General features: G+C 39.8%; 1 protein-coding gene across 1 annotated transcript in view; it reads left to right on the plus strand.

Moving 5' to 3' along the window:
- Positions 1-7,241: 7,241 nt before the first annotated feature.
- tbc1d14 (TBC1 domain family, member 14) overlaps positions 7,242-20,024 on the plus strand; it is an 85,305-nt gene continuing 72,522 nt past the window's right edge. Inside the window, exons 1-2 of the mRNA XM_037682480.1 lie at positions 7,242-7,290; positions 12,026-12,779. Of these exons, the coding sequence (XP_037538408.1) occupies positions 7,242-7,290; positions 12,026-12,779 (803 nt within the window). The remainder of the gene's footprint in view (positions 7,291-12,025; positions 12,780-20,024) is intronic.

The raw sequence follows: 20,024 nt of genomic DNA on the forward strand, positions 1-20,024 counted from the left end.
TCTTTTAATTTTTTTTCTTCCGTAAAATATAAAAAAGGATCGTCTGACAGTTTTTAGTGTGCTGACGTAGAACTGGTGAAGGAGATGATGCAGATTATTTTTTAACTTTTATCTCCGTGAAATGTTGACTATTAAATGGAAGCTGTCACTCCTGCAAAAATAAAATGGACGCCTGTTCTAAACGTTATAAAGTTCCAACATGTTTCGACATAGTTCAAAGTTTCACATGCTTTCAAATATTTTCATTATTTTACTGCAGTGTTTCCCCACCGTTACACAAGGAGGGCACCCCGCCCTGTCAACAGAACCGAGCGCCCTGCCTACGGAAACATCCTTCACCCCACCCCCGCACTGACGTAGCACTAAACAACCTGAGTGCAATACAGACGCGCTAGCAAAATGCTACTGACGTAGCGCTAAGCTGATGCGCAACACAGACGTGTCTCAATTATAGACCCCCCCCTCGAAAACCGACGGCATTGACGTAGCGCTAAACAAGCGGAGCGCAAATACACGCTAGCTAAAATGCTATAGAAGTAGCGCTACGCTAGCCTGCAACACAGACGTGTCTCGATTTCGAACCCCCGACCCCGTCAACAAAAATAAATTAGATGAGCGCCCTGAACTGATCCAGGGGAAGCGGTACTGTATCAAACATCACATTTTTTGTCATTAAAAGAATTTGTCTCAGTATTACAAAATAAAAATTATAGGGATAACATCATTTCTTTTATTACCTGGTAAGCATTAAAATAATGTAAACACATTTTGTTTTAATGTATTGCTCTAAAATTTCAAATTCTAATGTGATCAGGTTCCATTTTATTTTTGCTGGGGTGGCAGCGATGCGTTTCTGTCCCAACCGGACGGTCACAGGAACACAGATGCATGCGCGCTGCGCCGTGAATCTAAAACCTTTAAAAAAAAAAAAAAAACTATAAAAACTCAGAGCCGTGCTTTAGAATCCTATGTTTGAAAATTTAAATTGATTTGAACCTCAAATGCGTTGTGTTCAATATCATTTAATTTTTTTAAGCAGTCTGTAACAGATGAGTTTATCGTCACAACTAGCAGGAAAGTAAAGCGCAGCTATTCTGTAATAAGAACGTAAGGAGGTGTTTGGTGTGCTGCCCCAGCTGAAGGCTGCTCAGCATGGCTTTGGCTAAATGGCTTCTGTTTTAACAAGTTTGTTTAAGCTTCAGATGTGTTTTGGGTCGATGCATCTTCAACAAAAATTATAATAAATTTAAAAAAATTGAAGCATTATATGAAACTTGTGCAACTTCAGGATCTTGTCCCCCTCTTTTCTTTGACAGTCAGAGACTCAGGAATTTTTTAATACACACATACACTCAGACCTGTGACATTGTATTGATGCAATATTTTTTTTAATTGACAGTTTATTTCAAGCAAATCATATGTGGCTGTCATTAATGTAGAGCTTTAGTTGATTAAAAAAATAAAGCCATTGTAGATTGCATAAGCAGTTTAGAGGGGAAGCCCCCGAGTTCTATGCAAACTATGGCACGTAAACATTCGAGACGAAAAGGAGGTGAAGGTCGTGCAGTTAATTTTGCATGCGGGTTACTTTTAGAGCAAGGGACAACTAAAAAACAAAGTTAGGAATGTTACTGAGGAAAAAAAAAAGCATGCAAACATCACACTCCCATTTTTTAAGTTAAAGAAAACACATTTTAGTTTAAAAGCAGGTTAAATCCGTGAGCAAATGTTCTGTGTGTGTGTGAACAAGAAGCATTTACGTGGGACGGATCATCACATCTTCATTCAAGTCTGTTTTGATGGGCTGTTTAAAACAAGGACAAAAATAAAAATACATGTTTGACAGGGAAACATGTTCACTGAAGGTTTATGTGTTGAAAGGTGTGCAGAGTTTCTAAAGACAGAAAACATAACCAACACTGAAAACATGATTTCTCCTGGTATTTTTCATTCCTCCACCCCCTCCTCCTCCCTCGTCCTTTACGTTCCTAAACCCCATCTGTCCTGAGTAGATGTGTTCTGATTTCATGTACACCCTGAGTAAATTATTTTGTTTCATTGTGGATTTTCCCAACATCTAATAAAGAAACGAACCAAACCTTAGTGGGAGTTGTTTGTCAGCACCAATGTGACCATGTTGCACAATGACCGCATGGTGGCACCAGAGAGCTGAGTCATCAACAACTACTGTGCTCCAGTGACCTTGAAGAAAAACCATTACTGAATTATCTTTACCTACTTTTTGGGTCACGTTGGTCACTGGTGTCCATATCCAGAAGACACTGTGAGAGGTGGAGGACACCCGTGACATTTTATTTTATTGTTTGCACAAAGAAACAATGCTTGAGGTCATAAAAACACAAAATGGGCTTACAAGAGGCCCCGCCCCTTTCTAAAAAATATACAAGTTTTATACATAAGCTTACATTAAACACAAATACACACTATAATGGATAATAGTTCATAAATTTAAATTGTCCAAAAATATTTAAATAACAAAAAAATGTATAAACTGAACTTTTAAATACAGATAATGTTGTACATGATTCACTTAGTTGACTGAAACTGTTCCACAGCACAACACCTTGATGCATGAATGAACATTTGGCAACAGTGGTTCTACAGAAGGGGACATAGAAATCATACCTCCTTGTAGAGTATGCATGTTGATATGAATTAAACTCTTAAGAAATTATGAAAATATTTAGGTGAGGATAATGGAATACATATGACTTGTAAGTATTTGTAATTTTTTTTAAACAGGTGTGGATGGAGATAAACTTGGAGAATTGCTGTATTTTTCATACTACAAGGCACACTTAAAATCCTTTAATTTTTCTCAAAAATCAACAGCGAGCCTTATAATCCGGTGCGCCCAGGGCTTAATTTGTAAACCGAATGATGCTGGAACACAAATAGGCGTATTGGTGTATTTTAATGGGTTGTTAAACATTTTATTAAATTGATTAAAAATGGGTCTCACTTGTAAATGAAGCCTCGACACTCAATGCTAACAACCTGTATAAATAAAGGTTGAATTGAAATTATTATTTAAGTGCAACAACAACAAAGCCTGAGTGTGTGAATAGAATAGAGTAGGTCTGATTCTATCATAAAGGCCCACGGACCGGGATTTGAACTAGAGACCTGCGTGCCGAGAGGCAGCAGCTCTACCAGTTGCACCATCCATTTATTTTATGAAAGTAAATTGTCTTTTCGACATTCTGATCATTTTTATTTTGACAAATTAGTGTCGTTTTGAAATGTGATGTGAATAATACACATCAAACATTTCTCTCCCTTTTTTTTTTTTTACTGTAAGCTTTGTTATTTATTATTATTAATATTATTATGTCTGAAATGTACGCAGGAGTTCAGACCCATCAGCAGTTGTACGTGCGGTCAGTAGAGCTGTCTGGAGACGCTCCTGTGCGTAAAACGTGCACTGTCTGCAGAGCGCACGGCTGAAGGTGGATGAAGACGCTCCCTGTGGGGCAAGTGATCTGCGTCTCTGCTGGGCAGGAGCATGTGCACGAGTTGGTGCATGCAGTGCGGCCGGAACATCCATTCCACCGACTGGGCAACGTCTCCTCTTGTTGTACACTGCCTGGCCAAAAAAAGTTGCCCCCCCCCAAAAAAAGGTCATACACTAATATTTCGCCTTTAGCTTTGATTACAGCAGCATTCACTGTGGCATTGTTTGATAAACTTCTGCAACGTCACAAGATCTATTTCCATCCAGTGTTGCATTAATTTTTCACCAAGATCTTGCATTGATGACTAGACACTAGACATGATGGGTGCATCACTTCACCTTCCTCTCTTCTTACCCTGATGCATCCATCACTCTGGAACAGAGTAAATCTGGACTCATCAGACCACATGACCTTCCATTGCTCCAGAGTCCAATCTTTATGCTCCCTAGCAAATTGAAGCTTTTTTTCCAGTTAGCCTCACTGATTAGTGGTTTTCTTAAGGCTACACAGCTGTTCAGTCTTAATCTCTTGAGTTCCTTTACATTGTGCGTGTGGAAATGCTCTTACTTTCACTATTAAACACAGCCCTGAGTGCTGCTGTTGTTTTTCTTCTATTTGATTTCATCCTTCCAGTTTTTAATAATGCGTTGGACAGTTCTTAACCCAATTTTAGTTGTTTCTGCAATCTCAGATGTTTTCTCTGCTTGATGCCAATGATTTGACCCTTCTCAAACAGAATGACATCTTTTCCACGACCATGTGAGGTGTCCTTCAACATGGTTGTTTAAGAAATGAAAAGCAACTCATTGCACCAGTTGGGATTAAATAACTTGTTGCAGCTGAAAGATAATCGCTCATGCAGTAATTATCCAATAGGAGGCTTTTACCCGTTTACTTAGTTAAATCCATGTGGAGACTTTGTTTTTTGGCCAGGCAGTGTATTTTTAAATAAATAATCAAAATATAAATGCGCAATGACTTTGGACTTTTAGTGGCTGAAATTTGAGTTGTCGGATCCAAGCACAGTTGCCGGAATGCACCCAGTCTAAATGAGAGAGTTCCTGGATCTTGTTCCGGCAGGATCCAGTTGTGCTCACTGACCTCGAACCAATTTTATGTGGTACACAGTGCTCAAAAATCTGTCCAAAAGTTTTTTTTTTTTTCATTTAGCTTTTATTTATCCAGGTAGTCTCACTGAGCCACGAGAACTCATTTTCAAGAGAGACGTGTTTAGGGAGCAGATAGTGGGGGTTAAGGGCCTTGCTCATGGGCCCAGAGTGGGGTGAATGAGGGTGGGAGCAGGTGTGGGTGCTTCACCTACCCACATTTTTGATGTTGTCGGTACCAGGGCTTGAACTGGCAATCTTCTGATCACAGGCCCACCTTCTCTAACCTCTGCGCCACCACTCCCCCTAAAATGTTTTAGTTTTGCTTAATGTGCCTGAAAACAGACCTGTTCATTGATATTGCCAAGCCTTATTGTCTGAAAAATATGTGACAATTCTTACAATTTTTTTTTCAAGTTTATTGGATGATTGTAAGTAAGAAGGATAAGTACTAGCCCAAATTAAATTACAATAAGAGTCTCCAGTCCATCACAGGGACACATGGAGACAAACGAGACAAACAACCATTCACTCTCTCACCTAGGGACAATTCAGAGTTACCAATCAGTCTAACATGCAAGTTTTTGGTCTTTGGGAGGAAACTGGAGTACCCAGAGAAAATCCAGGCATGTACGGAGAGAACATGCAAACTCCACCCAGAAAGGCCCCAGGTCAGGATTTGAACCGGCGACCTTCTCACTGAGAAGCAACTGCGCCACCTAACTTTAATTTGGCTGAATATAACCTTAAGAGGGAGGAAACCTTCAGTGGTTGATGTTCAAAAGCCTGTTAGTAATGTCTGGATACTTGTAAATACAAGTGTCAAAAGTCTGATCTAATTAGTGAATTAAAAAATCAAATGTTTGGAACCATTGCAGTAGATATTTAAATAACAGCTTTGGGAAATTATTCAATGTACTTTTTAGGTCAATGCATCAACAATTCTATATTTTTTATGAAACGATGCTCATACAATCTGTTGTACAGTTTTAAAAGTTGGTCGATCCATCCATTATCTTAACCGCTTCCTTTTAGGGTCATGGAGATCACGGGTGCCCATATCCAGCAGTCACTGCGGGAGGTGGGACAGGTCACAGGGCCGGGTTTAAATGAGTTTTTATTTTTTTTAATCAGACTTTTTCCATCCATTTTTTAGACACTATTTGGTCTTGTAGAAAACATCAAATGAACACAAGCTTAATTATTAAACACCAATATAAATACAACTAATATATAGTATTACAAGCAGTTCAAGTATATGCAGTTCAGTCACATCATTATACAAAGTACAACAAATGTCATCTTGGTGCACTATGATGAAGATAAAAAAAACAGTCCAACTTAAACTTAAAAATCCAATTCAAGTCCTTCCTATTATAATGCCATACTAAAAGTTGCTTTGCTTGAGTTGCCCAGCTAGTGAACGAATGAGAAACATTTGGCAATTAACCTAGGCTTGAACCTGCAGCCAAAAATGTTTGCAAGACCGTGGCACTGACCACTGAGCTACCACAGCCTATACTGTCCCATAAAGCAATGGTTCCCAACCCTGATCCTTGAGGAACACCATCCTGCATGTTGTTTCCCTGCTTTGACACATCTGATCTAAGTGAATGGTGATTAACCAGCTTCTGCAGAACACGAAGTAATTAAATCACAATCTGGTGTTGGAGCAGAGAAACAACTAAAACATGCAGGACGGTGTTCCTCAAGGACCTGGGTTGGGAACCACTGAATATTCCATTAAACGTTAACTAAGGAAGGCATCATTAAATCTGAACTTCATCCCAGTCCATCCTGAACAGAACCGTAGCAACAGTGAAAAGGAATGACCTTTTCACAAGAAGCTCCAGCAGAACCAGATCTGACATTAGGCTTTGTAAGAAATATCTTTACAGAACTCTTGGCAGCAGCATTTCATTTGCGACTACCCCCCAAATAAATAAATTTGACATTTTAATAATGAGTACTCCAGCCTATAAAGTGATAAATTGATAGATCAGAGAGTAATTTATATTTTTAAATGTATGCATGCTCATTAAACTGCACGAATCTCAATTAGAACATAATGTTTTACAGTTTACCTGTTTTTTCTTGCATTAGTGCAGGTGTCAGGTCGATTAGTGATGCCTTCAGGTCCGGACAGGTGAATCCATCGGTGTCGTTCTGCACTCGATTACACGGCTCTCCACTTACAAGTTTGTTTTAAAATGGCGGCGGAAGCAGAGAAACAGGTATGAAATGTTAAATATTAGTTAAACCGTAATAAAGATGGCTTTAAATTTAATTTAAAAAAAATATGGCAACCGATTTCCTGTTATTCTGCTGATGTTGGAGAGGCAAAGGAAACTCGTCGGTAGTTTTAAATGAATTCGGCTCCACTCGAGGAAGCGGTGAGTTGGCGTCAGCGAGTCAAGTGCACTTGCTGAAGGAAGAGAGCTGCGACGTGGTGTTTGTGTTCAGCCGCCTTCTGTTCGCCTCCCCCCTGCAGTGACTTCATGTGACGGTAGATGACCCGGCTCTGGCTGTTTGTGAGCGTTAAGCTGCGTTCAGGAGCCGAGGAGGAAGCCGTGTTGTAGCGGTAGCCCCAGCAGCATCATCATGGACCACTCCGGGCGGAGGCTACCTGGCACCCACCTGTAGCGTCCTCCCGGCCGGCATGGCGAACACGAACCACGGCGACCAGAACCAGAGAGCCGGCCGCTGTGGTATGTCGCTGTGACACGCTGTTTTTAACTCTTCTCTTGTTCTTCTTATTATAAATAAGTCGGAAACACTCACGTTTTGACGCTGTTGCCCTTTCTGCAGTCCTCGTTGGTCGCCTATAGGAGCACGCCGAACTCTGTTATGAAAACTGTGGAATTAAATTCACCTTAAATTGGTTTGAATTTGAAGGGTTTTAAAAATGACAAAACGATAGATTTGTATTTTATAAAAGCCCTTCTTTAATTCGGCACACATTTAAAGTTGATTTCTTTGGAAGAGAAAATATGTTTATTCTACAAAAGTAGCACTTTGCACAAAATTTGGTTAAAAACCGATTTTTGTCAACAATTTGATGCTTTAAAATGAACTTTAACATAAACTTTTACGTTGTCTTCTAGCTAAAGCACAAATGTCAACTCGTGAATTTTCCCATATGTCAGCCTTTATGATGTTTTCAAGCTGAAGGTTAATGTCTTTGTTCCGCCTGTTATTTATTAATTTGACTTGCAGAGCAAGATGTGTGCAACTGTTCAGATGGGTGGTTCTGTCAAGGGAGGAAATAACTGCTGTTTCCAAATGTAAATGAAGCAACACCACCTTCTTCTATTGCGTGTATTTAACTCATTGTATACGCTTGTTGGAGTGAAATGATCGGTTCACTGGTGACGTCTGGCTGTCAATGACTGCTGAAGTCTCACAGGAACAACCTGTTGCTGAGGTTTGGGACAAAGTCTGCAGGACTCACATGACAGCCTGCAAGTCAGGGTTTAGAGTTGGGAAAGAATTCACTGATTTGGAAAACGCTTAGCTGGAGTTTGGTGTTTCAGGTTGAATCATGGCAAAGTTTAGTTAATGTATTAGTTGTTTTTTACTGTCAGAGTTACTGCAGTAACAGCACCTTCTGTTTAATGGTTTCTCCATTGTGCTCAGACACATTAATCTGTCGTTTGGTTTCCCAGTTGGTGTTAAAAGCATGATGTGGTCCAGCTGAGGCCCAGTTCACATTACATTCCTGACTCCAGTTACAGCCTGTTTACTGTGAGGTTGCGTTTCACCCATCAAAGCTTCAGCACCCCTGTATCATAATGTCCAGTCAACTTTTAATGTACGTTTTTATAATACTGTCTTAAGAGGTTTTGCCATTTAATACATTAGAGCGGGCAGCACGGTGGCGCAACTGGTAGCGCTGCTGCCTCTCAGCGAGAAGGTTGCCAGTTCAAATCCCGGTTCGGGACCTTCCTGGGTGGAGTTTGCATGTTCTCTCCATGCAAGCACGGGTTTTCTCTGGGTACTCCAGTTTCCTCCCACAGACCAAAAACATGCATGTTAGACTGATTGGTAACTCTAAATTGTCCCTAGGTGACAGAGTGAATGGTTGTCTCGTTTGTGTCTGTGTCCTTGTGATGGACTGGAGACCTGTCCAATGTGTACCCCGCCCCTCGCACAGTGATTGACCCAAAATGGAAGAAGCGGGTAAAAGATAATGGATGGATGGATGGAATACATTAGTGTTGATGAAATGCCAAAAAGGGGCAGCTAACCTCTCATGTGTTGGATTATGTGAAAATTATGAGATGTCCATCTTGTTGAAGCTCCAAAATTCACAGTTGAAACCCGTGCCTTCGTCTAAAAAGTTGTTTTTCTCTGCAAAAAGAAGCGGAGAACTTGTTTACTGATTATTTTTTTATTTTTTTTATTAAAAGCTTTGTGTTGCTATGCTATGCTAAAGAGCTCAAACCACACCGAGCATCCACCATTTTGAGAACTGACAAAACGAAAAGAGAAACAGTCCATGTCACGTCAAGGGGCCTCCCTCCCATTTTTTTTAGACACGCTGCTTGCTTCCTCACTATCCATCCTTCGGTTCAGTCTTATACTGCCATCTGGTGGTTGAAAAAAAGTACTACACACAAAACAAATTAACCAACATTTCTTTTTAAATTTGACAATAATTACCAATTATTGTCAAATTTCAAACAATATTATTGTTTATCGCAATAAACTAAAATAACCGTTAATCGCCCAGCAAAATTTGTTATCGTGACAGGCCTATACACACTTCGGTAAGTTTTATACAGTGCCCATTAAACGTATTCACCCTTATCCACTTTAATTGCTGCAATAAATCAGTCATGGTCAATATAAATTGGTCTTTTCACATGACCTCAACAACAAGGTTATGCAAATTGCATTAAAATATGTAATTTGAAATAAGGGATTTTATTCACCCCCCTTTTAAATCAACAGTTCTAATTCAACTTGGAGAAAAGATTATTGAAAAGTACAAACGGAGGGGCTGCAGTAGCTTGGTGTTCAGAGCCACAGGCTTGTCGTCCTGAGGCTGTAGGTTTGAGTCCAGGTAGTATCGGGAAGGACATCTGGTGTTCAACATTTGCCAAATCCTTCATGTGATTTCACTCGCTGTAGCAAGCCCTACAGAAGAGAGCCACCGGAAGAAAAGCAACAACTGGAAGAAGTCAGGGGATGGATTCACTGATTTCCAAGGCCCTAAACTTATTCCAGGAGTTCTGTTAAATTCATCATCAAGAGATGGAAGGAGAATAGGATGAAGTGTAAATCTACCAAAAGCTGGCAGTCGATTTAAATGATCATGATGGAAGGAGAATAGTGAGAGAGGCCACTGAGACATATGTGGCCCAGGAGCTACAAGTTTCAGGGGGTGAGCTGGGAGAGACTGATGATAGATTCAACAGGACTCCTGGGGATGTTGAAGGCCTTGGAAATCTTTTGCATCAATCTCCTCAATCCTGACTTGTCCTTGTCAACCATCTTTTCTCTGAAGTGAATTAGAACAGTTACTTTAAAGGGGCAGAATATTTGTGTAGTCACTTATTTTAATTTTACAGAATATTTACATATACACTGCCTGGCCCCCAAAAAAGTCGCCACCAAAAAAAGCTCACTGTAATATTTTGTTAGACCGCCTTTAGCTTTGATTACAGCAGCATTCACTGTGGCATTGTTTGATAAACTTCTGCAATGTCACAAGATCTATTTCCATCCAGTGTTGCATTAATTTTTCACCAAGATCTTGCATTGATGATGGCAGATTCTGACCACTGCGCAAAGCCTTCTCCAACACATCCCAAAGATTCTCAATGGGTTTAATGGGCTGGACTCTGTGGTGGCCAATCCCTGTGTGAAAATGATGTCTCATGCTCCCAGAACCACTCTTTCACAATTTGAGCCTGATGAATCCTAGCATTGTCACCTTGGAATATGCCTGTGCCATCAGGGAAAAAAAAAATCATTGATGGAATAAACTGGTCCTTCAGTATATTCAGGTATATATTGTATATTTAGTCAGCTGACCTCATTCTTTGTGCACATACTGTGGCTGAACCTAGACCTGACCAACTGCAGCAACCCCACATCATAGCACTGTCCCCACAGGCTGGTACAGTAGGCCACATTTCTTCCTCGAAGACGATGGGTCCCCACTATCCTTCCAGTTTTTAATAATGCGTTGGACAGTTCTTAACCCAGTTTTAGTAGTTTTTGCAATCTCAGATGTTTTCTCTGCTTGATGCCAGTGATCTGACCCTTCTCAAACAGACTGACATCTTTTCCACGACCACGTGATGTGTCTTTAACATGGTTGTTTAAGAAATGAGAAGCAACTCATTGCACCAGTTGGGGTTAAATAACTTGTTGCAGCTGAAAGATAATCACCCATGCAGTAATTATCCAACAGGAGGCTCGTACCTATTTGCTTAGTTAAATCCAGGTGGAGACTTTGTTTTTGGCCAGGCAGTGCATCTTCTACTTAGTAGAGATTTGATTTCACTTTGGCAAAAACTTTTTTTTTTCTTCCCAATAGGTCAATTTAGACAACCATGACTAATTTTATAGTAGCAATAAATGGGTAAAACATCCATGAGTGCAAGTACGGTACTTTTTTTTATTTTTTATTTTTTGGCTCTGCAATTGTTTGAATAATGAGTTAGGATTCAGATGTTTCTCCCATAGGTTTATTATTTTTATTTTTTGCAATACAACTTCTTGCTTATACTTTGTGGTATTTCAGCAATTTGTATATCGAACATTTTCAGATTATTTGGCTTGGTGTGTTATGTTTTATATTTTTTTATGATACAGTATTTAAAAAAAATACTCATAACTACAAAACCAAATACTCATAACTACAAAACCATTCAACTATTTGAAATCAGCAATAGGATACTTGCACCATCATATTTTTTATTCTACTTTTGCTTTAAGCTACCATTCAACTATTTTTAGAGACCGTTTTGCTACTCATATTTTACCTACTGTTTTTTTTTTCTTCCTTTTAGCATTTAGCTTTAGTTCTTTTTATTTTTAATATTGTTTTGCAGGTAAAGCTTTAATATTTTTTGTTTGAAGACAGTTTTCTTAGAAGTAGCCAAAAGTTTAGCATCTGTTTTGCTTATTTTAGCTGTTGTTTTGCTGCTGTTGTACTAATTTTATAGTTAGATTTGGTTAGTTTTTCTCATTTTAGCATCTATTTTGTTACTTTTAGCTATATTTGTGCTAGTTTTAACATCTATTTGACGTTTTAAAATGTTTTTAGCTACTGTTCTGCTTCTTTTAGTTTGTGTCTCTCAGTTTTAGCTTCTCCTGCTAACTTCAGCAGTCATTAGGCACTTGGCATTCTCTAGTACTTTGACTTTTGTTAGCGTTATAAAAACTGATGTACACATCTATTTTAATGAAAGTTTTGCTCTTTATTTAAAGATGTGTCTGGAGGAACCATCGTGGGAAATGGTTCTGCGAGCAAAGACCTGCTCACCTCTAACGTCCAAAGTGAAACCAACGGTGAGTCCAGTTCAACGCCACAAAGCGACCTTGTCCTGCCCACTTTCAAACCAACCTGCTCCTCCACCCCCATCTACTACAGCAGCCCCCCAAAAGGTTTCTCAGACTTGGATCGCCACAGTTTGACTTCTCAGGACTCAGGAATCCCCACTTTAGAGGTCAACCCTCCGGACCCCATCCTCCACAACCACCGATCATCGGGTGATGGAGGCTTCATGCTGGACACCAAAGACTCACCTGCTACTTTACCACTGGATGACTGTCCATCTGATAGCAATTGCGTACACAAGTCCTCTACCTTCCCCCGCAGTGGCTACGACTCTATTCGCCTCTTCAGCACCAACCTCAGACTAAACCCAACCACAGGGTTGGGTGTGGCCGGCAGAACTTTAAACCGCAGTGATGACATCTCGGTGTGCAGCGTTTCAAGCATGAGCACTGAGCTGTCTGTCTCCAATGAGGACATCTTGGATTTTACCGTCACTTCTGACTCTAGCGTCGTCGTAACCTTTGATGCAGGTCACAGTGACACAGCTCACTTCTCAGATGTGACATTGTCTTCGTCGCCAGGAGACTTGTGTAGTCCTGGAAGATTGCACTCGGGGTTGGGTATCGACCAACAGGAAGATGGAAGGTTAAAGAAACTGGGACCGCTGGCAAGCTTGTTTAACCGGTAAGTTCAAGTTTACTATATTTACTTCAAAATGTCTTCATTTATGAAGATAATATTTTGGATTACAAGATTCTGGAGTTGCTAGAAGGGAAGGAGTTTAAAGATAAATATTATTGAACTCTTGATCTTTATAGTTCCAATTTGCATTGTTATATTGTAAAATGGTAATTTTACCTTTTCTTATCAATAACTTAAGGCTATGGTCTCCTATTCACACATCATTGCCCAGCACTTGTTTCCTACATAGTACAGTTTATTTCACAACAAACACCTGATACGTTGATTTTGTCATGGCTGGAGACAGAGTCATAATCTAGTCAGAATTTAAAGCATTCATTTTCTGACTGAATGTATGATTCACTCCATGTCCTTGAAGGTCATGTTGCACAATAATCTCTAGTGCTGATTATTCATCACTCAAAAACAGTCAGGAACATGGCTCAAGAAAAGAAAGGTTAAATGCAAAGTTACAGTATTTTTTGTTCTAACTGATCTTTTAAATGAAGGATAAAATAGAAATTCTTAATACAAAATTGTTCTGCTGACAAATCAAGTAATCACTATAAATGCTTGGTTTTGCATTTTTTACACTTGTGTTTTTTTAATTTTATTTTGGCTGCACAAGTTGAATACTTTTGCGTGTCTGCTGTCTAAAAATTAGAGCCCAACTGATATATTGGTAGGGCCGATATTTTAGGCCCATATATATGTTTGGGGACATAGCGGTGATAACTGTCCCATTACTCGCCGATATAAACACTTCTAATTTTCACCCCTAAAATGCTAGAACCAGCTGTAATTGTATAATGTTTCCAGCAGAGGGCGCATGAAGACTACTTCTCAAATCATGGTCGTTCACTTAAGTTTCACTTTCAGGGCAGCCGAAGCAGGGAGCAATACTGTGTAGCGTATTTTACTGAACAGAGCATGGTAAGTTTATTTAAACTGATCTGTAAAACAAATCAACAATAATAAATTCTCTTCAATCCTCCAACCTGCTTGTCATTAGCGACTTGCCTCTCAAGTTAACAAGCTAACATCCTGATACATGCTCAAGCTAACGTTTTAGATAACCTAGCATAGGCTTGTACAACTTTATCCAGAACAATAAATCTAATGTAGAGGTAAAATATATATCAGTGTTAGTAACGCTATCTTTGTCGTCCTCAATGAAATGCATTGTTTGTCTGAAATCTTTACTTCTCTACAAAGAAAATAAAAACTCTGCTGCGGTCAGTACTAATTGGACCTTCACCATACGTGACTGACTGTTTAAACTATGAACAGGGAAGGATGTTTCTTTGTTTAATTTACATGTTTGTAACACACGTGACAACTTTATGGTGACTAGTGGAGGATAGAAAATGTGAATGCACATTAAGAAGACTGTTTCAAGACTTAAGTGTTAAAACAGGTTTAAAATTAGCTGTTAGATTCTTGGGGGTGGACAAAGCTCAACAATTTTCAGCCATTATATCGTTTATCGGCATTAGCTGCCCCTCCCAATATCGGTCCTCGCTGTTTGGGCTGCAGTATGACTTATCGGTCTAAGAAAAGAAATATATAATGAAAGAACATGTAGTGGTGGCACAGAGGTGGTTGTTCTTGGTGCTTGCATCAGAAAGGGCAGTCAGCGCAAAAACTATTGCCAAGTCTTCTTGCAAGTTTGTTTGGTGTGGCAACTCCTGAAGAAGGAAGTATCCTAAAGGAAAAAAAAAAAAAGAAAGTCAGCACTGTAAAGGTTTTATACAATTTTTGTAAGCTCAATCATCCAGGTAGATAACAACAAAAAAGATTAAATCGTGTCGTCTGGACCAGTTTCTTTTAAGTGAGAAATGTTTCGTCCCCCATCTGAAGGACTGCGGCCTGCCAACCGGATCTGTCCCATAGGTAGAGGTTGAACGACTACTTAATTTTTTAACTTGACAATAACATAATAAAACTCAAGTAGAACGCGAGTACGTGATGACATCATAGGATCTAAAGATAAAAATAATACAAAAATAAAAAAATAAATAAAACCGCAAAAAAGGTCATTATTTACAATAAAAGACCAACAAAACATTATGCTCCTACCATTTATCATACTGCAAATAAGTCACAGGAAAAACAAAACAATTTATTATTATTAAGCTGCAAAATTGAAAGAAACATGCGGCACGCCAAAAACGAAACTAAAAACAGTGTGTGTGTGTGTGTGTGTGTGTGTGTGTGTGTGGGGGGGGGGGGTCGACCACCCCGCACCACCGCCAGCTGTGGTGCACATTAGTTTTAGTTTTAGAGATTAATATATTTATATGTTTTTTTATATAGGTTTAGAGATTAATGTTTATAGGTTTTTTATAGGTTTAGAGATTAATATTTTTTGCTTTTAGTTTGTGAAACAAGGTCAGAGGAAGCTGGTTCTGGTTCGGTCGATTGGACCCGGTGTTGCACCATATTCTGTGACCTGCAACAGTGCATGCAACACCGCCCCCTATGGTCACAATATACGGTGGTCACAAAATATGGTGTAACACCAGTTCGCAACGAGCTCCAAACAGTCAGGAAGTTGATTTATTTTCTGTTTCCTTACGGTAGTTGACCTAGAAGATTCATCTTTAGTGAAATATTTCCAGACTATTGATGCATTTCTACCTGTTTGCCAAGACTGGACCTGCTCTGCTCCATCCGTCTGCTTGGAGGAATCCATTGTGTAACCCACGCCCAGTGCGGATCACGTGACGCAATGATGTAACGGTGACGTAATGACGTCCCCACGAATACTCGACGTGAAATTAAAAAACTCGATAGATGTCCTAGCAATCGATGTGTAGATTACTCGAGTAGTCTGTTAAAGCCCTACCCCGTTTGCCTAGGAAGTCCGGTTCGTTTGGGGAGGTGTGAACTCGCCATCGAACTCTGTCACGGAACAAAAAGGCGAACTCTGGCCCGGGCTAAAACCTAGGTCTCAGTCCGGTAGAAGAAAACTTGAGCGCGGTTCGATTACAGTGTGAATGTAAGCAGAACGGGCACTGCTCCGCAAGCTGGAAGTGGTCTACAACGCAGGGCAAACAAACACGCATTTCTCTTACCATAGGTATCCTTCACTGCTGTGTTTCAATCCAACCTCAGAAACAGCCTGAGGACAGCCAAGGCCAAAGTGGTTCAGAAATTTTTTTTTTAAGCTCAGTCATCACGGTTGGCTTGAAACACAGCAGTGAAGTCTACCTATGAGACAGATCTGGTTGGCAGGCCACAGACTGAGGAAACATTTCTCACAAAGAAACTGGTCCAGATGGCACGATCTAACCTTTTTTGTTGTGGTTTTATAAAATTGCATCTACATAAACCACTAAGAACTTTTGTAGCTGTTTTAAGATGACGTCCACTTTGGTCTTATCCATGCTCAGACTAGCTTTTAGCTCGTTCAGTTGGAGTTAAACTCTTGGGTTGTTTTCACACCAGATAGTCCGGTAGACTCGGTTCGGTTCGGGACCAATATTCATAACACTTTGTTTACATTTGAGCTGGTGCGTTTGCATTCACACTGCACTGTGCAGTCGAGCCAACCTGTTGAACCAACCTGTTCCCCCACTCGCCTGTGGGGGCGCTGCACCAAGAACTACTGAAAGAAACAACACAAAAACCTCTGTAGAAGACACTTCGTCTTCTTCTGGAAATAAAAATAAAAACGGAGTGGCATCAAGTTTTAGCAGTTTTAGGAGTTATATTTTGTCATTTTTCAACAATGGACTCTGCATGAGCAGAAGATGAGGCAGAAGACCATGGAGAATATTGTTTTTTACACAAGGCAGCTGACGGCTCCATATGAGGCTAGAGTTCGGGACAACAGGGCTGGTGTGAATGCACCCTTATCTAAACTGGGGTCATTTTAAAAGTTATCTACAACAGGTGAGATAATATTTGTTCATAATCTTTTACACAGATAGATGTAGATGTAAGTTCTGAATATTTTATATTGGTCAAGATCTTTCAGTGCTCTTGAAAATGGAAAGTCATTTGATTCATTACTTTTGATTTTAATATTTTGCACTCATATTGAATCTAGGTTACGTTGTTTTTAAGTGTTTTTACACTGTCATTAAGAGGAATTTATCTTCAATAATGCATGAAATTAGATGCTCTTGTACATTGTTTTGTAAGAAGGTCCCTCCATCAGGTCCCCCTTCTTTTTACTGCTCTTTTAACCATCATTCTTCTCCATAAACTTACTGATTCCCTCCCACGAGCTCCCATTTGTGAGCTCAAGCTTCTGATTGAAGAGGCGGGACACTCAGGAGTCTGCTCCTTCTCTCACTCTGACTGATCCCAGTAGCTGTTCAGACTTACTGCTATTAAAACTATGGACGCCCTAGGTCTGAATGTTTCTGAGGGAGAGCTCTGACTCGAGGGTTGACCTCCTTTTTTAAAAATTATTTTGTTTGGACCTTCGGTTTTCAGGTTTCTTGTGGATTGTGAGTTTTGTTTTGTCACAGCAGGATGGCAGCGCCATCACTACTTCTGTACATTGACAGGTAGGAGAACTGAACAGAACTTTATTGATCCCTTGGGAAGATTCCTTCAGAGAAATATAATATATGCTGTTTTTCCTATAAACCTGTAGATTCAAAGTCCTTCAGTTTTGTATATTCAGAGCTAGTTACAGAGTGTCTTTGTGATTAGGTGTGTTCTGCTAAACAGCCTGCAGCAGTTCACATCTGCCTGACTGGTGTTGCGTGGGAAAAACTTTGAATTATCTTCCTGTCCTCTTCTTGTTCTGGCTTGTTTGGTATTTCTGTACCATCTGTCCTGATTGTCACCTTAATCATCGCTTCCGGACACCTTATCACCTTACAGAATCAGTTCAGAATCAGTTTATTATTATTGCCATGTCAATGAACGAGGTTCACAAACTAGGAATTTGCTTCGACATAAGGTGCGAGTAGTAATAAAGTAAAATAAAGTAAAAATAAAGTAAAAATTAAGTAAAAATGAGAACATTACATAAGACATAAGACCTGTGTACACCCACAAATAAAGTAAAATTAAAAACATAACATAACCATATGTACACCCATACAATAGAAAACAATAAAAAAGCTTAGAGAACAGTACAGATGGAGTATTCAATTATAATACAGATGTAATGTGACCAAAGCAGAAATTATGAGGTAGCATTATGAGTGTTCAGGAGTCCAACAGCAGAGGGGAAGAAACTGTTCTTATGGCGGGAGGTTCTGGTCCGAATGGACCGAAGCCTCCTGCCTGAGGGGAGTGGTTCAAACAGTCCGTGTGCAGGATGAGCAGGGTCAGCTGTGATCCGACCTGCTCGCCTCACAGTCCTGGAGACGTACAGGTCGTGGAGGGATGGAAGGCTGCAGCTGATCACCTTACAGTGCGGACATTAAGACTGATCAGCTCTGTTAAATCTGAATATTCCTCAGAGACTGGACGTCAAATCAGTGCAGCTCAGACTGAATGTCTAAACACGTCCTGCTGGACTTTAAGGTTCTACCTGAGTGCTCACCTTTAGCTGACAGGCAGCAGCACATTTGGCCTGCACTGTAAGCAAATTCTCTGTGCTTTGTGTTTTGAATGCGTAAACCAAAGCTGAAGACGCCGTGTTCTGTTGAGTTCTAGAGAAAACTGAGCGTTCTGGGCTTGCTTATTGAAGGTGGGACTCTTTGACTTTGGACTTGTGCTTCACTATCACTGTGGTTTTACAAGTTAGCACTCCCTGATTACGGTTGACTTTTCCCATCTTAGAATAGCACAGTTTTACTGATAATCAAGGTCAAAATCAGGTCATTGTCTCATTTAAAAAATTTTTTTATCAGAGACGAAAACACTCTTTACTTTAATACTTTGATCAGCACTGATGTCAGCATTTCACTTGTGCTCACTGTCGGCTCAGAGCGGATGTTTCTGCTGCTAGGAGGTGGAATGTGATGACTTTGATTACAGTAGACATCCCTGCACTCAAAGGACGTCTTCCTCTGAATCTAAAGTGTAAACTGTTACTCTACAAGTGCGTGTCCTCAGAACTTGAAGTGGTTTTTGTTTTGTAGAGCTGTTTGAGGGAAAGAAAGATGGCATTGGATGGCTTTATATTTTAAGTTTCTTCAATAAAAGCAGCTGTGTCATCTTATTCACAAACAATTAGTAATGCAATATTCTAGAGTTTGTTTTTTGTTTTTTTTGGGGGGGGGGGGGGGTGACAATTTTGAAGTGTGATGCCTTTGAGCTCAGCTTCCTCTAGTGGTGTGTGTGATCACGGTTTTAAAACCGCTGGAACTTCTGTCGATGTCTTATATGGTTATTTACTAGGTGTGGGAATTGTCTGGCATCCCACACATCAGTTTGCTTACAGTTCAGAGTAGGGGTGCACCGACTGCAGTTTTCTGAACGAGCACCGATTTCTAAAACGTCTGACCTGCCGATTCCGATTTTGGCCGATACCGATTTTGTTTTTTAAGCAACACTGTCGGGTGTTATAGGTCACAATGCACCTTCAATTTTCCAATATTGTTTTTTTTTTTTTTAAAACATACTCTTGAACAATATCATAGAAACAATACAAACTTGTTTTAACTGACAATGAGGTAGTGCTCTGAAATATAAATGAAGTTCAGACAATTGTTGTTAAAACTACAAAATATCTGTAAAATCGTTTTCTCATATAAGTATCGGCCAGTCTCTCTCCCAAAATTAAGGAAATTGGGTCCGAACCCCTAGTTCAGAGGGATGCAATGCGATTATAAAACAATATCATTGCAAATCAGTGCATCCACAATCACACTTCACCACATAAACAAAAAACTTCTGCTCTACACAGCAGCATAAAACACTTTGTACTTACTAGCTACGGTATGTTTGCATGGACATAAGTAATCGGATTAAATGGCCGTTCAGAATAAAAATGTGTTATGTAAATGCACCGTTCGGGTTATTTTTTGTTCATTCGGCACACTCTGAATGAAACAAAGTTCATACTCAATCATCCAGGTATCAAATCCAATAATTCTCAGTCAGGTCATCTGGACAACAAAGTCCATGCTCAATAATCCAGGTATACGATCCAACATTTTTCAGTCAGGTCATCTGGACAGTTTCTTTTTTTTTTTTGTGCTGAAACGTTTCACCTTCAGTCCGGAAGGCTTCATCAGTCAAGGAAACCCACAACAAAACTGATTCTTCCTCCAACAGTTTACTCCAAAGTGGAACAAACCAGTTCTGCTTGTGATAAGATGGTCTCTTTGGTAC

This window comes from Nematolebias whitei, chromosome 1, assembly GCF_014905685.2.
Source record: "Nematolebias whitei isolate Nwh7 chromosome 1, NemWhi1, whole genome shotgun sequence".
Lineage (NCBI taxonomy): Eukaryota > Metazoa > Chordata > Actinopteri > Cyprinodontiformes > Rivulidae > Nematolebias > Nematolebias whitei.